Here is a 21002-nt window from a genome sequence, read left to right on the forward strand (position 1 = left end):
GCTCCCGAGCCCCATGTGCTTACCCTCTCTGTCCTCCCCTCAGGACCAAAACAAAAATAATTTCTTCAGCCTCACTGAGTCATTCTGACCCTGTTTTTTTCCCCCCCACCAAATTCAGATTCATTCCCTGGTTGGAGGTTTTTATTAGCTAGAATATGACAGCCAATGCAATCATTAAACCATCTTGGGAGAGTACTTTGCATCATCTATTTTCTGTCACATAAAAATTTAAACAAACATGAGACAATAAAGTGCAGGCTGAGCTGAGAAAACACCGCGGAGCAGGTGATTTGTCATCGGAGACATGTTATCTCGCACGATATGACCTTTCGATGGAAGGAAGATCATTTATTCTGTGGAAAAGCTGTTGGTTGTAAGAGTTCAATTAGCTGCTGTTGTTTCTGAAGAGAAAACACCTGCTCGGGGATTTTTTTGACGAGCAAAATGAGCAAGCAGAAAATTCAAAGATGGATAATAAAGAGGGGGCGGGAGCAAAGGAACAGCTACTGACGTTTAAGGAGGAGTTCGGCATTTTGGAGAATATGGTTATAGATAATATAGAGTCAGATGATCAGATTTGCTGGTTTTGCCCAAATAAAATCTAAAACTCATTAATTAACAGGATTTATGTTGTTTGCTTGATCTCGACTAGGGCTGCCACAAACTATTATTTTGATAGTCGACTAGTCACCGATTATTTTTGCGATTAGTCAATTAATCAGATCATCATCCTTTGGACGCAAAACAGCTTATTGCACCAGCATGCATCTGCTGTTATATAACTATCATTAGCTTACAGCTTGAAGTGTTTACGGTATGTGCTAACTAAAAATAAAGACAAGATGAGAGTTTATTAAATTTTAATGAAATTTGCAGATTGTTTCGGTGAAGTTTAATAAACTCAGCCGTCTGCTCCTTGCTATCTAAAATATAACAGGACACCGGAGTAAATTCTCGAGCATGAATGAAGGATGCATTTCTGGGCCGCATTTGTCGGAGTCTTCGAATTTGGACAGTCTTTGTCGTGTCGCTGTAACGTAATCGGCCTACAAATGCTGGCAGAGGAGGATGCGGTTCCTGAACTTGGACACAGCTACGATACTGGACACAGCGTCTTCTTCTTCGGGGTTTAACGGCAGCTGGCATCCTTGTACATGCAGTGCTGCCATCTTCTGTTTCAGTCCGTTAATACACTGCTACTGATTCCTTACAAAGCTTCAAACGACGCGTCGACTATTAAATCAGTCGTCGACGATTTTGATAGTTGACGTAATCGTGACTAGTCGACTAATCGTGGCAGCCCTAAACTCGACACACATTTTGCAGTGGTCACTGAACCAGCCATTGACTGTATATAAAAGATGGTGACAGACACTGTGACATCACCCAGTTGTTTGTCAAGCCTTTTGAATAGGGCTGAGTACCATTTATGTATGAACCAATACCAGTCCTAGGATTTGGTTTTGGTTACTTTTTGTCGTTCCTTGTTTTGAAATAATAAAATTCAAAATGTTATTTGTTATTTACTTAAAACATTTTACATACCACACCAGCTGCCTGGTCACTCTATAATGATGGGAAGTGACCGTCATAGTGTTTCCATGCGACAATATTATATAGTAATCTTAGGCTGTTACTTATTGGTACATTTTGACGTTTAGGCCACACTATCTCAGATAATTGTGTTTGTTTACCATAGGTAGCATGCTGGAAAGACATTTCAACACAGCCAGTGTAAAAATGTTATTTTAAAACTTCAACTTACACTGTGGTGGCACAGTGTACACTGTGGTGATTTGTTGGTTAGCCCCGTAACCTCAAAGCGTCCCGGTTTAACTCCCCTATCTGGCTGAGGCCTTTCTGTGTGGGTTTGCATGCTCGTCTCATTTCTGTGTGCGTTCACTCCGGATAATCCGGCTTCCTCCCACAGTCCAAAGACATGCCTGATCTTAGGTTAACTGGAGATTCTAAATTGGCTTATTTTTAAAATGAATTCTCAAGCTGTGTTTAATAATGTTTTAACCTACTGACTGAGACTATAAAACCGAACAGGAAAAAAACTGAATGAAAGACTTCCTCTGTTTAGCGACCGACTGGTCATTAGAAAGAAAACAGGTTTGGCTTCACTTCCAGGCCTGGAGGTCCCCCCCTCCCCATCTTTTAGATACAGTCTATGGCATTAGCAAATGACTTCTCAGATGTGACTGGAATTATTCATTCATTTACTACTTGCTTCATAATCAGGAGTTATAATAATCATAATCAGCGGCGGCGGCCTAGAGGGAAGCGAGCCGGCGTCAGGAACAGGCTGAGAGCTCGTGCACACCGCACACCTCTGCCTAGCATCCTGCTCGCCAACGTCCAGTCACTGGAGAACAAGCTTGACGACCTCAGGGCCAGGGTAAAGTTCCAGAGAGACATTCGGGACTGCAATCTCCTCTGCTTCACCGAGACATGGCTGAACCCAGCGGTGCCGGACCACGCCATCCAGCCGGCCGAGTTCTTCTCGGTTCACCGCATGGACAGGACACGGGACTCGGGGAAGTCAAGGGGAGGCGGCGTGTGTTTAATGGTGAACAACAACTGGTGCAACAGTGCGAACGTTGTTCCTCTCACACGCTCCTGCACACCAAATCTGGAACTACTGTCCATCATGTGTCGTCCTTTTTATCTACCTCGGGAATTTACATCGGTCATTGTAAGTGCCGTTTATATTCCACCACAAGCGGACACGGTCACCGCCTTATGCGAGCTGCATGAGGCACTCACACAGCACCAGACACAACACCGGGACGCTGCGCTTATTGTGACGGGGGACTTTAATAGCGCCAACCTCAAACGCGCAGCGCCGAACTTTTATCAACACATCACCTGCCCCACCAGAGGTGAAAGGACACTGGACCACTGCTACACTACGGTCAAGGACGGCTACAAGGCACAATCCCGCCCCCCGTTTGGCAAATCTGATCACGCCGCCATCTTCCTCATGCCAAAATACAAACAAAGGCTGAAACAGGAAGTTCCGGTTCAGAGGAAGGTCGCGCGCTGGACGGATCAATCGGTGGCCGCGTTACAGGACGCACTCGATGACGCAGACTGGGGCATGTTCAGAAACAGCTCCGACGATGACGTCAACGTGTTTACGGAAGCGGTTGTGGGATTCATTGGGAAACTAGCGGATGATACCGTGGAGACAAAGACTATCACAACGTTTCCCAACCAGAAGCCGTGGGTGGATAAAACCATCCGCGACGCTCTGAGATCCCGCACCGCTGCCTACAACACGGGACTCATGACGGGGGACATGGACCCGTACAAAGCCGCGTCATATAACGTGCGGAGGGCGGTGAAAGAGGCGAAGCAGCGCTACGGGAGGAAACTAGAGTCACAACTCCAACAGAGTGACTCTAGGAGCCTGTGGCGGGGACTAAGGACAATAACGGACTATAAAGCACCAACAACCGGTATGACGAACGCGGCCGTGACTCTGGCAGACGAGCTGAACACTTTCTATGCTCGCTTCGAGGCTGCAGCTAAGGTCTCCAACAATGCTAGTGTTAGCGGCGCTAACGGCTGCAGACAGGAAGATACTGCCAGCACCGGAAACGTGCTCGTCATCTCCGAGCATGAAGTAAGGAGAGCCTTCAAGAGAGTGAACACCAGGAAAGCAGCAGGACCAGACGGCATCCCAGGTCGTATCCTAAGAGACTGCGCATACCAGCTAGCTCCTGTGTTCACTGAGATATTCAACATCTCTTTATCTCAGTCGGTGATCCCCACATGCTTCAAAGAGTCCATCATTGTTCCTGTCCCGAAGAAACCCCACCCTGCTTCTCTCAATGACTATCGCCCTGTAGCCCTCACCTCAGTAGTGATGAAGTGCTTTGAACGCCTGGTCAGAGACTTCATCATTTCTTCACTACCAGACACACTGGACCCACTACAGTTCGCTTACCGTCCAAATCGTTCCACAGACGATGCCATCTCTCATCTCCTCCACACATCACTCACTCACTTGGACACTAGAAGGGGGAATTATGTTAAAATGCTCTTCATAGACTACAGCTCTGCATTTAACACCATAATTCCCTCCACACTCACCACCAAGCTGGAGCATCTGGGACTCAGCTCATCTATGTGTCAGTGGATCTCCAACTTCCTAACTGGCAGACCACAGGCAGTAAGGATGGGCGGACATGTCTCAGCCTCTACCACTCTCAGCACTGGAGCCCCCCAGGGGTGTGTTCTGAGCCCCCTGCTGTACTCTTTGTACACATATGACTGTGTGGCCACTACCAGCTCCACCACCATCATCAAGTTTGCTGACGACACCGTCGTGGTGGGCCTGATCTCTGATAACAACGAGACGGCCTACCTGAAGGAGATTAGGAATCTGGAGAACTGGTGCCAGAGGAACAACCTCCTTCTAAACGTCAGTAAGACAAAGGAGCTGATAGTGGACTTCAGCACTAAGCAGGAGAGGAACTACCAGACCCCCGTCATCAACGAGTGCCCAGTGGAGAGAGTGGACAGCTTCAAATACCTCGGAGTTCACATCACGCAGGACCTGTCATGGTCCTGTCACATCAACACCGTGGTGAAAAAGGCCCGACAGCGTCTCTACCACCTCAGACGCTTGAGAGACTTCCAACTGCCCTCCAAGGTGCTCAGGAACTTTTACTCGTGCACCATAGAGAGCATCCTGGCGGGAAACATCTTAACCTGGTTCGGGAACAGCACCATGCAGGACAGACGAGCTCTACAGAGGGTTGTGCGGTCAGCTGAGCGCACCATCCGCTCCGAGCTCCCTGACCTGCACTCAATCTACAGCAGGCGGTGCTGGACCAAGGCCAGGAAGATCGTGAAGGACCTCAGCCATCCCAACAACAGACTGTTCTCTCTGTTGAGGTCAGGAAAGCGATTCCGCTCCCTGAAGACCAACACAGAGAGACTGAGGAGGAGCTTCTTCCCGCAGGCGATACGGTCTCTCAATCACACCACCACACAGTACTGACCCACACATACAGTTCTTACACACACACTGGACTTTCTGGACTTTGGTTTTGCACAACACTGGTCACTATATTCTTCATTTCTGGTTAATACTTGTACAGCTGCTGTTATTGTGTATATATTTATTTACATTTATATTTCTTCATACATTCTTATATAGTTCTATATTGTGTATTGTGTATTTTGTATTTTGTTGTACAGTTATTTTATTTTCAACTTTAATTTATATATTTATCTTTATCTTATTCTTCCCAGTTAAATTTACCCTTCATTCTAATTTGTGTTGTACAGTTATTTCATTTTTAACCTTAATTTATATTTTATTCCTTCTTAGTTAAATTTACCCTTTTTAATTTTTCATATTTATTTCCTATCTTATTCATAGCCTTTTCCTTTTTTGTTCTCTTTAGGTCACGAGCAGTTGTCCAAGCATTTCACTGCATATCGTACTGTGTATGACTGTGTACGTGACAAATAAAATTTGAATTTGAATTTGAATTTGAATTTGAATTTGATTTGAGTTCTGTGTAGAAGACTGTAAAAACCCAAAAAACCCTTTGGAGAATCATTTGCTCTCTGCCGTCAAATACATCACAGTTAACATTTGTTAAATAAGTTCTGACATGCGTTTCTGTAACATATACACATTATCCCAAGCAAATGGTTAAATACTTTGTTTCAGTGTTTGCTGGGGGTGTGCTGCATATCTCTTGCAAAACTACTGTTTCACTCATGCAAGTCTACAGCTGTGGTGCTTCCAGATTTAAATATCTCAACAACTATAAGAAGTATTTCCTCACATCCATCCCCACTCAGGATGAATTGTAATAATTTGGACAATCTTCTGACTTCTTCAGGTCAAGACTTTAATTTGTACAATATCTGGCTTCAAACACCTGAAAAATTAATGACATTCTCATCGTCTACAGCTGCAACTCAGCATGTCAGAGCTAAGCTTAAAGAGCTGCTGTGACCAAGAGCTGGTACGACAGCTTTTTGAGGCTTTTGGTCTTTTTGTCTGAAGAAATATGATGGAAGCATCACTTTTTTCTAACTTCAGACGAGGCCAGGATAGCTGTTGCCCCCCTGCCTCCGGCCCTTTTACTGAGCTAATTGCCTCCCAGCTTTCACACACGGACATGACAGTGGTATCGATCTTCTCATCTGACTCTCTGCAAGAAAAGTGAAAAAGTGGAATGTCTGAAAAAGTCAATTTGTTCCTTTAAAGTAAGATGAAAGGGACTGTAAGATGTGCTTAAACCTACTGACAAGGATGAGGTGAAAGCCTGCAGAGAAACATCCTCTCAGAGGCTGACACATGTTGCATGCGCACACACTAAACATTACACGCAGAATGCGCACACACACACTGTGCAGCTTGAACTGCAACGCTACAAATCACCAGCAGATGGCACTGCACTGATAGACAGAAGCAGGGCTCCAGATGTGATGGCAGAGCTGTTGCTGGATATTGCATGTCAAAATAAATTCACGCCTCTGAAAGGATTAGGCTTTCCCTCCTTGTGAACCTCATTACACAACACACAGAGAGCAGCGAGGACACAGCACACAAAAGGTGGGAGGGAAGTATGAGGAAGTCAAAAAATATGTTCTTGTGTGAAATAAATACTACAAACATAACACCTCTTTTTGGAGTAATTCACATCTCTTGCATGCACTTAATGGTTCTTGACTGCAGGTTCCTCTGGGTATTGCTTCATTAATGAATGCAAATGGAATGGCTTACTTCGTGGTAGAGTATGAATAATGGAAGTGCTGCGATAATGTTATGCAGCTCGTGGAATTAGCCACAATCGTGCTAGGGAGGGGCGCTAAGTGCTATGTGTAATGGGTCAGGGATGGGGTTAGACAAACCCACAGCGAGCCGCACAGACATACCTTCACATGGATCTTGATCGGGAGAGGGATGCCGTCCTTCAGCTCCTTGGTTTTCTCATTGAAGTCCTTGCAGAACTGCCCGATGGGGATTCCTTTCTGGATGGGGAAAAATGGTGGGGGGGTGGGGGGGTGGAGAAGAGAGGGAAATAAACATGGTGGAGGATTGCTTTAAAATGTATGAGCTCTTAAAAAAATTCAGCAAAGCATCACTCATGTCACAATGTGCTGCCAGAATACAGATGCCTGTGCTGCTGTCAGTCAATCAATCAATCAGAAACCTTCAGCGGTCTGACTGTATTCACACGTGAGCAGCTCAGAGAGCAGCCATGTGACACTGTACACTCATATATATATATATATATATATATATATATATGTGTGTATATATGGTGGGTGAGTGTGTGTCTGTGTTGATATTTTGCTGGAGACATTTTTTACACGTCCCACTGAGATGTGCATGTGTGCACACACCCCCTTTGTTGTTTCAGACAAAGTGTTTATGTGTGTGTGTGTGTTTGTCACTCGAGCTATGACTGAATGCATGTTGGGGCCCAGAGCCAGAGAAACCCAGTGATGAATGAGCTCCCATTTTCTAGCTCCTGCGAGGCCAACCAGAGCGAAAGCAAAATGGATGGGTGACATTAAGTCAACACCCGGCCAACGCTGCTCCTTTGCAGCGCTCCTTTTTGGAGATGAATTCAGTGGCAAAGACTAATAAAGAATCTAATTATTACTGCTGAAATTCAAACTGACCTTCACCCGCCATCCTTCCCAAAGGCAACACACTGATTGAAATGTTCATTTTAGAAATGAGAGAAGGAAAAAGCCTGTTTTGTTTTTAATACGCAGTTTAATGGACTCACGAGCTTCTACTGCTCCATGACAGAGCACACCGAGCAGCTCTAATAGTGGATCTGATGAAAAGTCAGTCATCCCGAGACATTCTCCAACGACAGGTTGGGAAAGACATTTATTTGAAGTTAACGGAGCAGAAAGTTCTCTGAACATCATCTCCTCTAACGGCTTCAAAAGCACCTGATGAATGCTAATCAGTCGCTCGATCTACACAACCGCATCGCCTCATCAGCGTCTAAAATGCTACTACGCATTACTCACTGGCGTTTCTTTGCATCTGCTAACACAATAACAACAAACTGATTGAAATTTCAGCACATCACACGAACTGCGGCAGGTCGTTGTTTGAGCTGATGGGTTCTATCTGAATTACAATATCCTACTAATGAAAAGAAACACAGCTTCGTCTCTGGAGCCCTCACTAGGCTCTACCTTCCCTCCCCTTGTATTTATTAATAGTAATCCCATGTCAACCTCACTACCTTCTATTCTTGCCCTTCCCTCGCTCCGCCTCCCTTACAACAACACAGCAAGAGTAAACAAGCACTAAAAGAAAGTCTAATTAAATATGGATTAATATAAAGGCTGCGATGTTGAGTAGAAGTCAAAGCAAACCCTCGGGCTCTGCCTCACACATTCAGCTCCTGTTCCTTCCCTTCTGTAAGCTCATGTCAGATAATGATCTCTCCCACCGACTCCGACGGCCCTTTCATGCCACACAAAGCCATGAAATGGGCTCCCTGACCAGCAAGAGATGATGCCTGATGCTTCTAAAATGTGCTTAAGCATAGACAGTGAGAAATTATGCAGACAGAGAAGGGACTGCGCTAAAGATAGACAGAGGCAAAGACTTCACGTGACCTTTCCTGACCAGACAGCTCTTAGCTGCTAAAAGGGGCTCAAACAAACAGGGGGGAAAAAATCATTCTAAAAGGTGGAAAACAAGGCAAATAAGGGCCTGACAACACTTGATATGATCCTCTTGGGACAGCAGGCAGTTTGCCTTGAGCTCCATACACATTTTAGTATGCACCAGAGACAGGTAATCATATTTTAATTAAGCTCTTCCACAGAAGTCCAGGTACCTCAGCCTCTGAAGATGAAGTTTTATTTTGCCCTCAGGCTACTTAATAGTCTAACTGCAGTAATAACCACGATTGAATCACATTGATAATTGAAATCCCAGTCTTTAAATGTAGCATCGGGCTGGCGTGCCATGAAAGCAAGGTTCAAGGTTGGCTCCTCCAACTCCCCATGACATTTATCAGTGAGGGAGAGCTGGAACAGCAACATTCATGCCCTGGCCAAATCGCTAACCCCTCTCACTGCATCTGAGCATCTAATCATCCTCGAATCCGAGCTGCTGGATAAATCCTCGCTCCTCCACCATGACCGATTAGAGCTCTCCAGTATAAAATGGCCGCAGCCCGTCACCCAAGGCGGGGCCTTCCTCGGCGGCTGTGGACGAGGACATTGAGCCGCACATCTTCAAAGCCTTCTCCGATCCTAGGCACCGGGATTAAGCGCTAATCTACGAAGATATTTCTTTCTTTTAAATCCAGCAGCGACAGTGGTGAGTAATTGCTATATGATGCATTCGAGATCAGCGCGGCCGAGTCTGATTACTCATAATTATTTGAGCAATTAGGCATTTGCAATTAAAATCTGAGAAGTGTCTGTTTGATTTGACCCTTCCACCATATTTCTCTCTGGTCTTTTTTGACACTCTCTGTGTTAATGTGATTGGCCTTTCAGCTTCACTAACTCTTTTTAACAAGATGTAGCACTGGTGTGGCACTATAGTGTGTGTGTGTGTGTGTGTGTGTGTGAGTGAGAGAGAAGAGTAGGGATGGGAATGGGAAAAAGAAAGAGAAAGCGAGACAGCTGAGGTGTATTAAAGTTGTCAGAATGTGGCCGACTATCGTGGTCAATATTTGAGCACAGAGAGGGGGTTTTGTTTGTCTGAAGCGAACAATAGGACAAAAGTAAAGCAAAGGCTGTGGGACGTCCTCATAAATATGGGTGAGTGTGCATGCATGTTTATGCATGAATATTTCAGCCTCATTTTAATCTGACGAGACTATCAGTTGAAGAGTGAGTGTGTGTGCAGATTAAGCTGCCGGGGATTGCTGACGGGGAGGAAGTGCGCACCGTGTGTGGTCGCAGGTGTTTCTGCATCTGAGAGAACAAGAAAAAAAAAAAAAGAAGAAGAAATGAGACAAAGGAAAAGAAAGAAAAAAGAGAAGAGGAAGAGGAGGAGGGAGAAGATTGGAGGTAGATGAGAAAGAGAGAGGGAATAGGTCAAGAAAAGTACTGTGCTTATGGAAGCGTGGCAAACATGGAGATAAAGGGTACGGATGCAGGTTAAGGCCTTGGGGCAGGACGGAGGATTTATTGCCCCTGGCACAAGAGGCCATTCGATAAATTGCCCCTGTGTGGTCGGCACAGAAGAGGGCTGCGATACAGTGACAAAGGTGTTACAGTGGAGAGAGGGTGGTGGGAGGCGAGGTTAATTAAACTCTTCAGTGTGAAACACTCTCATTCATTACCTTCATTAACTCGTTCATTTAATCTGCTCCGGTGTTGGCATTTTATCACATTCAGCCCCGCTGTAGCATCATACAGCTGATTAGGTTTCATCTTGAACCCCTCCGCTGCAGGGTAACTGAGAGCGAGAGGCTGAGCACGAGGCCACTTTAGGTCTAACAGACACAGCCGCACACAGCAAACAGCACAAACTAAATTAAGTTCACGCTGGACATGCATTTTACTTGATTTTCCACAGCAGAGTGAGTGGATTAGTCTTAAAAGTGGAAAATAAAAACGATTTTCACCCCCAGTCTCCAGTGAACTGTGCTGAGGCAAGGATCCAGGCCCGCACAAAAGGGGCTAAGGAGCGCTCCTCAAACGAGCACGAGTGCAGAACTGACAGAGTGAACCAAATTACAAAGAGCAAAAAAAAAAGCCAAAACTTCTCAGTGGTGTTTTTGCTGTGTGGCTCTTTGCTTAAAATAGACACGGCTTTTACTTTTTATACCTGGCACAAGAAGAAGAATTTGCTGTTTGAGGGCACAGCGAAAGCAGGCGGCGGTGCGACAAAATGGATTGCATCACGACAAAACATCCCATTTTCAACTCCATTAGGTCCCCCTCACAGTCTTGACACTGTTGTGCTTTTTGCCACTTCACATGATTAATCACGTGTGGAGACTACAGCGAGAACGCGGAAGCCTGAACTGCAGGCAGCTGTGGCTCCACGCTGGAGAAAAATCACAAGACACCGTGACATGTGGAGGCAAAACACTCAGAGAAAGAAAATCAGAGGCTGGAATAAAATAAGACTGCAGCAAAAACTGATAGCAATGTTTTGACAAAAGTAGCGTTGTCCTTGTGGAGTATTCAGAAAGCCAGTATTGAATTTTGCACTCTAGAGGGGTTATTTAAAGGCGAATGCTGATAAAAGCCATTTTTCGCACATGCACTGCAGGCATGAACTTTTCCAGACATTACCCAGCGGGATGGGGAAACCACAGACTGTATATAAAAGATAAAGTTATTGTGCAATTGATCTAAATTTGCATTCTTTCCAAGAGCCAGAAAAGAGAGGTTTCCCCTTTTTGCAAAAAGTATACCGAGATAAGAAAACTTGTTCACTTGATCAGTGACCTCCTGATGACTTTATGGTTTCGGTCCCTAATTTTAAGTCTTCTAAGGTTGTGCAATTAATCTTTCCATAAAAAAAATGGGACTGTTGCGGAGGGCCGCACCAATACGCTTATAAGTGAACTGAAACAATATTGGACAGAATTGAGTTCAAATTATTGGTGTGGCCCTCCAAAACAAAATTAACTGCCCATCCAGTCCCACAGGCTTAGAGACCAGTTGGTGCCTTCCTACCAAACACTGGTTGCTAGGGAAAAATGAGTAGTCTTAACTAGCTGCAATCGGTTGCTGAAACAAACTCCAGGAACCACTGGATTCAATTACTAAGCCACAATCATGCAGGCCTACAGACCAGTTAGTGACCCTCTGGGGGCCACCTATCTGTAGGGAGAAATGTGCATTTCCCGACTGGGGAGTCACAACTGGTTGGCGCAAGTTGCTGACTGTCAGTAGGTAAACTCTGTGGCAGAGATATATACGCTGCTGCATCAAAAAACTCACTGCAATTGCCTTGGTTAGTAGCAGATTGGAGTGCTTGCCCGCAGTTTGCGTAGAAGACTCGTCTGCAAACAACTGCCAACTACTTGCAAAGTGATTGTTCAAAATAAAAGTTGTTGCTTACTGCTGAAACCAAGACATTTCAAAGAGTGAAACTTTTACTTTGAAGGCCAACTCTCTCAATTCTAGAGCTTGGAGATTAGTTTGGTGTGCATGACAACCTGTAAAGCAAACACAGGGAGGCTTTTTTGTTGTTGTTTTGGTCTTTGCAACCAATTTCACCTTGCAACCTGCAAATATACATTGGTTGCATGTAGAACAAACAACAAAGCAGAGTTAGCTTCAGGGCGTGGCAGCTTGCTATGGAAAAGTCTCTGCAAGTGTGCCTCTGTCACAGCTGCTTCTCATTTTTCAAGTTCATTTTCAAAAACACCAAGGAGACGATGGCCGGCAAGGCTTAGGTCAATGCCTCACAAGTGAAGCTCACTATCCAGTGAGTTCACAGAGGCTATATCCAGCTATGCTGAGAACACAAATGCCCAGCACGGCCAGAGCAGACATTTAATGATCTTTATGCAGCCAGCTCCTCATTACAAAGTCCATGTGACGTCCACAACCAGGAGGAATTGATTAGGTAATTGTCGTGAGCTCGCAGTGTGTGCCCCCTGTGCATTCTACACAGGTAGCCTAAAACAAAAAATGGAGCCAGTAGCGAGAACATGCCTCCTCCTGCGTTCTACATGTGAACAACAACCCAACTTGATTGTTTTGAAACTGTCCACTGTTTATATATTAAAAAAAATGACCAAAGAGTTATATTTTGCAAAGATGTCTCTTGAGTTAAAAGGCGGTAGTGAACTTTAAAGATTAAGCGATGTGGTGATGTGGCACCAGGGAAACATGAACCTGTGCAGCCCACTCTTCATCTCTGCTGGGGGCCGGCAGCTCCAGGCTTCATTAGCCACAACCTGCAGAACATGACTGAATCCCAACTGTTGGCAATAAAGCTGAATTGTGGGTAATGTAGGTGCTGGCTTTGACAAGAAAGACAAATGTGTGGAATAAAACAGACAATATCACTGCTTCTGCTGCTGCACTGACTTTGATTATAGAAGTGGTGCATTCTTTTCAAGCACGTCTCAGGTCGTGAGATGACATCGAGGATAAAGCCATGTTTGTGGAGGTCAGCATGCGGACCATGGCTCGCTGTTGACGCCTTAAGCATTCTTGGACAGTCTGCGAGCCCATGTGTCCTTCCAAACTTCTCCAATCATGTCTAAAGCAAAAAAGTGATGAGTGCACAGTACTGTGGACAGCCTTCCTGCTCCTCACGCTCCTCTGCTATTCTCACTGTTCCCCTCGTCCTTTTTCCTGCTTCACTCTCCCTCTTTCCTCTGTGAAAGTGAGCCAGTGTGCACGGTGACCTTCAACCACACCCACAGGGGAAGGAAAAGAAAAAGAAGAAAGAAGGGGGGGGGGGGGGGGGAGTTAGTTGCAGAATGGAGGAGAGAATAGGATAAACATGAGAACGGGGGTGACAGAGAGGCAGTGGTAACAAAAGGAGGGCTGAGGAACACACACACATAAAAACCAACGCTGAAGTGAGGAAAATGGAAAATCTCTTCTCTCTTGGAAGCCAGCGGAGCGCAGAGCTGAATCTGACAAGAAGGATGACTCTCCATCCCTTTTCTCACCAGTCTGATTAAACCTCTCACTCTATGAACCCAGCACGCTGAGAGCCACATGAGTGAGAGAGCCGAGGACCCGAGCCTTTGCTCAAAGTGCAGGCTGGGGTGCCAACAGATACACTCGAAGGAGCAAGACCTTGAGGACAACGTGACACTGTGAAATTCCTTCAAACTTCATTTGCGGCTGACAAAGGAGCTGAAATTGAATTCTCCAACATGGAAATGAGCCACACGCCTTTTTTTGTATTTTTAAACAGTTTCCAAGCGATTCATTTTTGAGCAGATCCGTCCCAGAAAATTCCCAATCCTTCTCTTTAAGCCGGCTGTAATGAGTTAATCTACAACAGAGGAATGATTTCCTTGTGTGACTAAGACAGTAAGCAGACAGAAGGAAGCCTAATTAAACTTGTAACATCTGCCTTCTGAGCTCTAAATGCGTCTACAGGCTATAAGCATCTCTCGCTCCACTTCCTCCGCTCTTATTTCAGGCAAAGAAGGGTAAATAAGGAATCAGCCTGCTCGCAAACAATGCAACTAATCTTCTCCAAGTGGCATCATCATCATTATTACCATAAGCAGAGACTGTGGTGTGACAGAGTGCTCTAAAATATGCATTGCATCTTCTTCCAGATAAACTTCCACAGCTGATGGTGGAGGGAAGGAGGGGAAACCGGGGGAGGGTGGGAGGTCTGTGCTGGAGCACGTAGCCTGCTTACAAATTACCACCACAACCAAACTCGGACACAGCGTGAGTTGCTCCCCGTCCTCCCCTCGCTGTTGCACCGCTCTGCCTCTTTTCACACGAGCCATCTTCGCGGGAGGATCGGCCGGGATCGCCTCGCCGCTGATGCTCCACTTCTGACCGACTTCCCGGCTGCTCCGCACAGCCCGAGCCCGGCCGAGCAGCAGCAGCAGCCCTGCACGGCTCTCTGCCCCCGCTGCTATTTCAAAAGATAAATCGACAGCAGCAGACTCCGACACTGCGGGAGGCGACAGACCCAGATCGAGCCTCTGCAACAGCCGCGGATGCAGCCCGAAGAAGGAGAGATTTGCCATGCCAGATCTGCACGGAGGAGGAAATCTTGATAAGTACGAGTCGTTTCGTTTTCTTTTCCTTTTTTTCTGCTCCTTCAAACTCGAGTCTGCTTGGTGTGGCAGTAGCGGTGACTTTGCCCTCTTACAGCCTCTCCCTGAGCCCCCCTCCTGATGCCTGACTGTATACAAACACCCGTGCTGAGAGAATAAGACTTTTATCGCCGAGCGCGGCTCATCAGCGACAATAAAAAAAAGACTTTACTGGTCACCGACAGCGCTTCTACTTGGCGGAGGAAACGGGGTGGAAAAAACAAAAAACAACCCCTCAGTACTTGCTGTAAATCAAGCCAGGAAGATCGAGCCCAAGTGCAAGACGAATGGTTTGGGTAACTAAAAGCTTTGCTTTACTTTACTAACAGGCATCCTCGGATGAAGCCACAATACCTGCTGTTAATGGGGCGGTTATGAAACAGGTGTTGCAGAGAAGCGCTTTAATAGAGATCGTTAAAGGATGCAGGACGTCTCAAGGCAGCGCTGCGTGCTGGGCAGCTCCAAATAACCACATTTCAACCCGAAAGAAAAGAAAAATGTGTTAACTGTGTAGAAATACAACAGAGAGACCGTCGGGAAACTCTGGGGCTGTTACCTGATAAATCAACAGATGTTTTAATGTCTGGGGAGAGGATTTATTCAGCATTATCAGAGGCTGCTCACCTCTGACTCTATTAATTAATGGGTTTGCACATAATGGCTCAGATGCTGTCCCGATGCCCTTGGTGCTCCTGTGCCACCTGTGATAAGTTGTGAAGAATTTTTGTCTGTTAGGAAAATTACTGCTCCGCGGTGGGTGTTTTATGGAGATGATCTGTAGGTGCAGACAAATTAATCTTTGCTCTACATGCATTTGTGTTCAACCGGGAATCACCTAGTATTAATAGGAAACAAATGCAAGTGGCAACCCCACCCCCTTTGCTTCATTTCCGTCAGTGTGTGTGTGTGTGTTGGAAAGAATTGAAGTGCTTTTTGGATGATTACCTATTCAATAGTGTACAGGGTGTGCACTCATGCCTTATGTGAGGAAGACAAGAGGTGGATACATTTCTGGGAAAAAATGGATTTTTAATGCTAATACACAAATATTTAAGCTGCACACTATTATGTGCCATCACTCATGCTTACAGTGGAATAGGCTGCCTCACCTTGTCAACAGCAGTGTCACTTCCCAGACAGCAGAATGATGAATTTGGTCATTATTGATGAGCTGAGTGGACACGCGGGCTGTCATCCCGGTCTCTCACTCAGAGCAGAATAAATTACACCCCGTTGACAGGGAGTCAAAACATAAACGCCGGCTGACAGATAGATTTGCAGGGTAAAAATTTAAGGTGCCTATGGAATAACCCGAAAGCCACGACCTCCTGAAAGCCGGCTGCAACTGTAGATGTGAACTTCTTCAACCCTCCTCCTCCTGCTCCTCTCCTGCAGGCTGGGGTTGTCCCCCAGGAAACAAATTTAAATTCCAATATCCTCTCAATCTGCGGCTTGGTGAAATTTATTCAATTTTGTGGAAATGATAATCAAGTTTCCGTGTGCGGTGAGACAAAAGGCTTCACAGACAATCAGACATTGCTGGCATGATCCACGCCTGTCCTCCCACCGTCCCTCCGGGGAGATTAATCAGTCGAGATAGTTCCTTTCCTCATCTCTTTGATTCATCGGATTCAGAACAAACCTTTAATGTCTGTGATTCTTCAATAGTCGCCGTGATGAATGCATCTGGATTCATCCAGACCGAGCAGGCTCGTGAAACGCACGCGTTCATGTAAGTGGGTGGAAGTCACTTTCTATCTGCATTTGACTCTTTTCCTTCTTCATCGCTTCCCCCCCCCTCTCCCCCTGAGCTTATTTATGAACTATTACCATCATGCAGTAACACTTTATTAGGCATGTAGACAGCCAAAAGGCCTATTAATCTTTCACTTGCAGTCTTATTCTCCTCTTTCTCTCACTCTCCTCCCCCCCCCCAACACACACACACACACACACACACACACACTATCTCAAAACCCTTTTTTTACCCAGTGGAGTTCTTCAGCCCTCTTCAACGATGGCAGAGCTCCTGTTAGTCTTACAGTGGGGGAAGTGATGTGTCTTCCATCGGCAAGATATCAATACACATTTTTCACGGAGAGACTTTTCTCAGAGGCCGCGATCATGCTGACAATCTCTCGCTCGATCATGCTCAACTGTTGCTGTTAGGACACATCTGAGCTGGTAATGATTTTATATTATAATGCCATCGATCCGGTTGATGGGTTGACACCCGGGAGTGGTGCTGGGCAGATAACAGACAGTCCAGTGGTGTGTGCTGTGCTTTTCAGCTAAATACGATAAAGAGACATTGGTTCGACTGCACTGTAAAGTCAGTGATTATTTCTCATGCTGAAATCAATACTGGGGTTTATACTGTCTGTGGCTGAGATAGGAGCTGTGACAAAATAACGTGAAACCTCATTTTCAGCCAAATTAGCATTGCCAGCCTGCACTCACACGAATGCACAGTGTGTACACAACGACACGAGACAATCGCATCTCTGAACAAATAGCAAAAATATCAATATTCATCCGAAATGATAGGGGAATTTGGGATGATTAAAGGCTGCAGCACAGTATGAGAATAAACACGGCACGCTATAGAGACAAAGAAAAGGCTTTGACAGGGCACCTAGCTGCGCCTGAATGCAATTAATTAATAATGAATAAGCTGAGAAAAAAAAAGGATCAGAAACAATAAACAGAAAAAAGTAACAGCTGAGAACTTCGGGGGGGAAAAAAATCTCTGATCTCCGAAACAGCAGCAATGTTAGGACCTTTATGGAAAATGAAGACTGTTTAATTCAAAGAGCTGCAGAGGGGAAGAAAAAAAACCAATTTAATAGGCTTCCCAGCTTAAGCAGCCAGGGTGGATGTAGCTCTGGCCAAAGATGAAGGGTTCTCACTGCTTACTCTGCAGCTATTGTCTTTAACCATAGCAACCAGCATTAAATTGTTTTACATGTTTGTTTTCAGGGGAGGAATAAAAAAACAAAAAAACAAGCATGTTCTTATCCTGCCGATTTGTCGGCTTTACTGGGGACAGATGGCACCAAGCACATCGATGTGAGCAGACTCTGAATTTTGTCGATGCAACAGATTTCCCACAGTGCATCTGTGTATTTCTCTTTCAGGCATGGTGCCTACGCCCCAGGTGTGCGTATCAACCCTGGTCACGGTGAGCACGATGGCAGTGGTGGACCTCTACTTGCTGGAGCAGAGCATGCTGGGAGCTCGGGGTCTTTCAGGACCTAGCGTGTGGCAATATGTGGCAGTGTTGCTGGGCGATTTGGGCTTCCTGCTCGCGCTGCGCTTCGTCTCAGCTGGCGTGGTGTCTGAGGCGCGGTCGCCACGGCGTGGATTTGCCAACGCCCTCTGGTTCCTGTTCCTGTCCCTGCTCCAGCTCAAGCTCTTCTTCGTCTGCCACAACTACAGGCAGGAGCGTCGGCCACCTGATCCTCTGGCCAGAAAGACCCTGACGCTGCTGCTGTCCATCTGTCTACCCTCCCTGTTTCTCATCCTGACAGGAGCTGACCACATGACTCCGCAGCGGAGGAAGCAGGAGGTGCGGGGCCGGCTCCTCTGGGTGGTGGTTGACTTGCTGGATGTGTTGGACCTGCAGGCGGGGCTGTGGGAAGCCCAAGGAGGGTCTGCAGCCGGTACTGGAGGGATTGTAGAGCAGAGGCTGCCCATTTGGGCTGAGGGTCTGGTTTTCTTTTACTGCTATGCCCTCCTGCTGCTGCTGCCGTGTGTGGCACTCACAGAGCTGGGAGCCACTGGTCTGCCAGGACAGAGAGGACCCCGCAAGGAGGCTTTGTACCCTTGGCTTAGCTTGGTCACTATCAATATTTTCACCTTAGCCCTGAGGGGTGCAGGGATGCTGTGGTATAGGGACCCCCGCGTGTCCACTGTGTTTCTGGGCAAGAACCTGCTGGCTCTGGCTGTGAAGCTGAACTCAGCCTGGGAGAGACATAAACAGGAGCGCGGTGCTGCAGGAGGCGGGACTGTGGCAGGAGCAGAACCGGGAGACTCGACCTTGCCAAACACGGGTACAGAGCAGGGAGAGGGCCAGGCCCAGGGGAAAGCTCCTCCCTCTAATTATCACACACTGTCTCATTCTCAAAGCCACTCGCTCTCCCACGTCAGCCTGGAGCCCACAGCGACGCCTTTAGGACCCTCTTTCATCTCCCATGAACTTTAGAGAATCACTCTGAACGTGCACGCGTGCACACAGGCGTGCACCACAACCACAGTGAAAATTCACGCTGGTATCACATCCAAACAGATAACTGTACTGAATTTCAGTACAACAGCGGAGGTTATAATGCAGAACTGTGGAATTGCATTTGGCAAGTTTGGCTTTGTGCACATCTTGTTGTGCTCAGAATAACTCTAAAAGCAGTGCCGTGATTTGTGGATGTGTATTTTTAAAAGTCAACACTGTGAACCCATCTGTCAGATTGTAAAGACTTTTTCAGAAATGTGTGCTGAAGTCTGCTATTGTTCATCGTGGTTTAATCTTGATTTCGCTGTCATCACGTTTGTGGAATTGCATTGTCAGATTTGTTTTTTTCCCCCCTTTTTTAAAGAATTCTGCTTTCCTGATAAATATCTGCTATCACTGATTCATTGCAGCTGTTTAGGGGCGAGAAACAGAAATTTGTTGCACAGATTCATGAGGTTTCAGGAAAAAAAAAAAAAAAAAAAAAAAAAAAATCAGACTCGACTCTCTTCTGCCAAAAGACCATTAGATGCCAAAACACAGCTTCTGACCTTTCAGCGTACATTTTCTCACTTCACTTCACAGTGCAGAGAAACAGCGAAAACTTTAATACACAGAAGTGGTGATTCATTTTTTTTCCTTCAATACCACAGAGCCAACATTCAAAAGCCATCTACCACTAAGAACTCTTCACCGTGCTTCAGTATGTTAATGCACAGTCTAACCTGATGACCCTTTAAATCAAAGTAATCACGATTGCAGGTGATTCTACTTTAAGATTTCCTTTTTTTTTTACATGCCCGAAGAGGTACAATTATACAGTTTTTCACAATATTGTAATAGGATGAGGATCTCAGATTTTTTCCCCCTCTTGTATTCTATAATAGATTTAATTTTCCCATGACTTCCCAGATATATTCTGCAGGGTCCCTGCACCAAGGTTGTTCTCTCATTGATATTATGTACTAGTTTGTCTTGTCTGAAAGAAAATGTTAATGAGAGGAATCAGTCACTTTGTCATTTAGTTGGAGTGAAAACCTGCAGACTCACAGGCATCACCGTAGAACATCTCTAAACTTTGTTTACAATTTGTATGGCATGTTTTATCTAACTTAAATGCACATCAGTTAGGTAGACTTCACTACCGTTTCCTGTTTAAATCATCCAGCAGCAATTTTAACAAACAACAAAATGTACGCAAGTCAAGTAGCCAGCTACAAAAGACGCTGTTTGCAGTAATGCAATCTTTCATCGGCTGGGCTTAAAGGTGGGCATCGAGCATTTTGTGTCATCTTTGTGTACAGTAGAGCTCTTTTTTTACTAAATTGTTTACCAAGACTGAATACCAATGTAAGTAATCCCTTTAGAGGTTCAAAATGCATTTAAAACTCGTGTTTTTTGTGATCTCTTCTTGTCCTAAAGTGTCATTCATTCCAGCCATGTATCCAACCGTCAAATGTCTTTTTTCATTTTATATATATAAAAAAAGAATCATCTTTTTAATTCCATTTCAAAAATGGGTGAATCCATTCATTCACAAACTTATCAAGATGCCGGGCAAACGTTGGAGTGTGGGTCAGAGCGGCAGGCGTAAAGGATGTACAGTACAGTCAAGTGCCTTGTTTCCTCATGGTGCAACGAGCCCCTGGGTTGTCGTACACATTATGTGTACCATGTGGAACTTGGACATATGCCATGTGTATACTGTGAAGTTATTCCACAGCTGTTTTCAGCTACACCTCCAGGACAGACCGCAAACTAATAAAGTATTTCATAGTCGCCTAGTGTTGACAGTTCATTGGCCATTACAAAGAGGCATTATTGGCAGAAAAGCGCGCGCGCGCACACACACACACACACACACACACACACACACACACAAACAGAAGGAGTCGGTCCAAATTATTCAAGTCCAAGAGACCTCAGAGGCAAATAATCGCCTCCTCCTTGCAAAACCTCCACTATATTAAAGCCAATCAGCTCTCATTGTGCAGTCACAGGAAATTGCATGTTTTTATGTTGTCCTCATGCTGAAC

The 21002-nt window shown here is 45.6% G+C and overlaps 2 protein-coding genes across 4 annotated transcripts in view; one reads left to right on the forward strand and one right to left on the reverse strand.

Moving 5' to 3' along the window:
- mrpl11 (mitochondrial ribosomal protein L11) overlaps positions 1–21002 on the reverse strand; it is a 62705-nt gene that overhangs the window by 12319 nt on the left and 29384 nt on the right. The window contains exon 3 of the mRNA XM_085432178.1: positions 6913–7008. Within this exon, the coding sequence (XP_085288304.1) occupies positions 6913–7008 (96 nt within the window). The remainder of the gene's footprint in view (positions 1–6912; positions 7009–21002) is intronic.
- tmem265 (transmembrane protein 265) lies at positions 14473–20777 on the forward strand. 3 transcript variants are annotated; one of them, XM_085432156.1, is made up of 2 exons: positions 14473–14705; positions 17879–20777. In XM_085432156.1, exon 2 carries the CDS (start codon positions 17881–17883, stop codon positions 18943–18945), a length of 1065 nt encoding a protein of 354 aa, XP_085288282.1. In that variant the 5' UTR covers positions 14473–14705; positions 17879–17880; the 3' UTR covers positions 18946–20777. The 3 variants fall into 3 exon arrangements, with proteins under 3 accessions (XP_085288282.1, XP_085288274.1, XP_085288292.1); XM_085432148.1 differs by having other exon boundaries at positions 14638–15037; XM_085432166.1 differs by lacking the exon at positions 14473–14705 and adding an exon at positions 15705–16473.

The sequence above is a fragment of the Copadichromis virginalis genome, linkage group LG2, assembly GCF_057382275.1.
Source record: "Copadichromis virginalis isolate Kocher_CV1m ecotype Utaka linkage group LG2, C_Virginalis_male_GT1.1, whole genome shotgun sequence".
NCBI lineage: Eukaryota > Metazoa > Chordata > Actinopteri > Cichliformes > Cichlidae > Copadichromis > Copadichromis virginalis.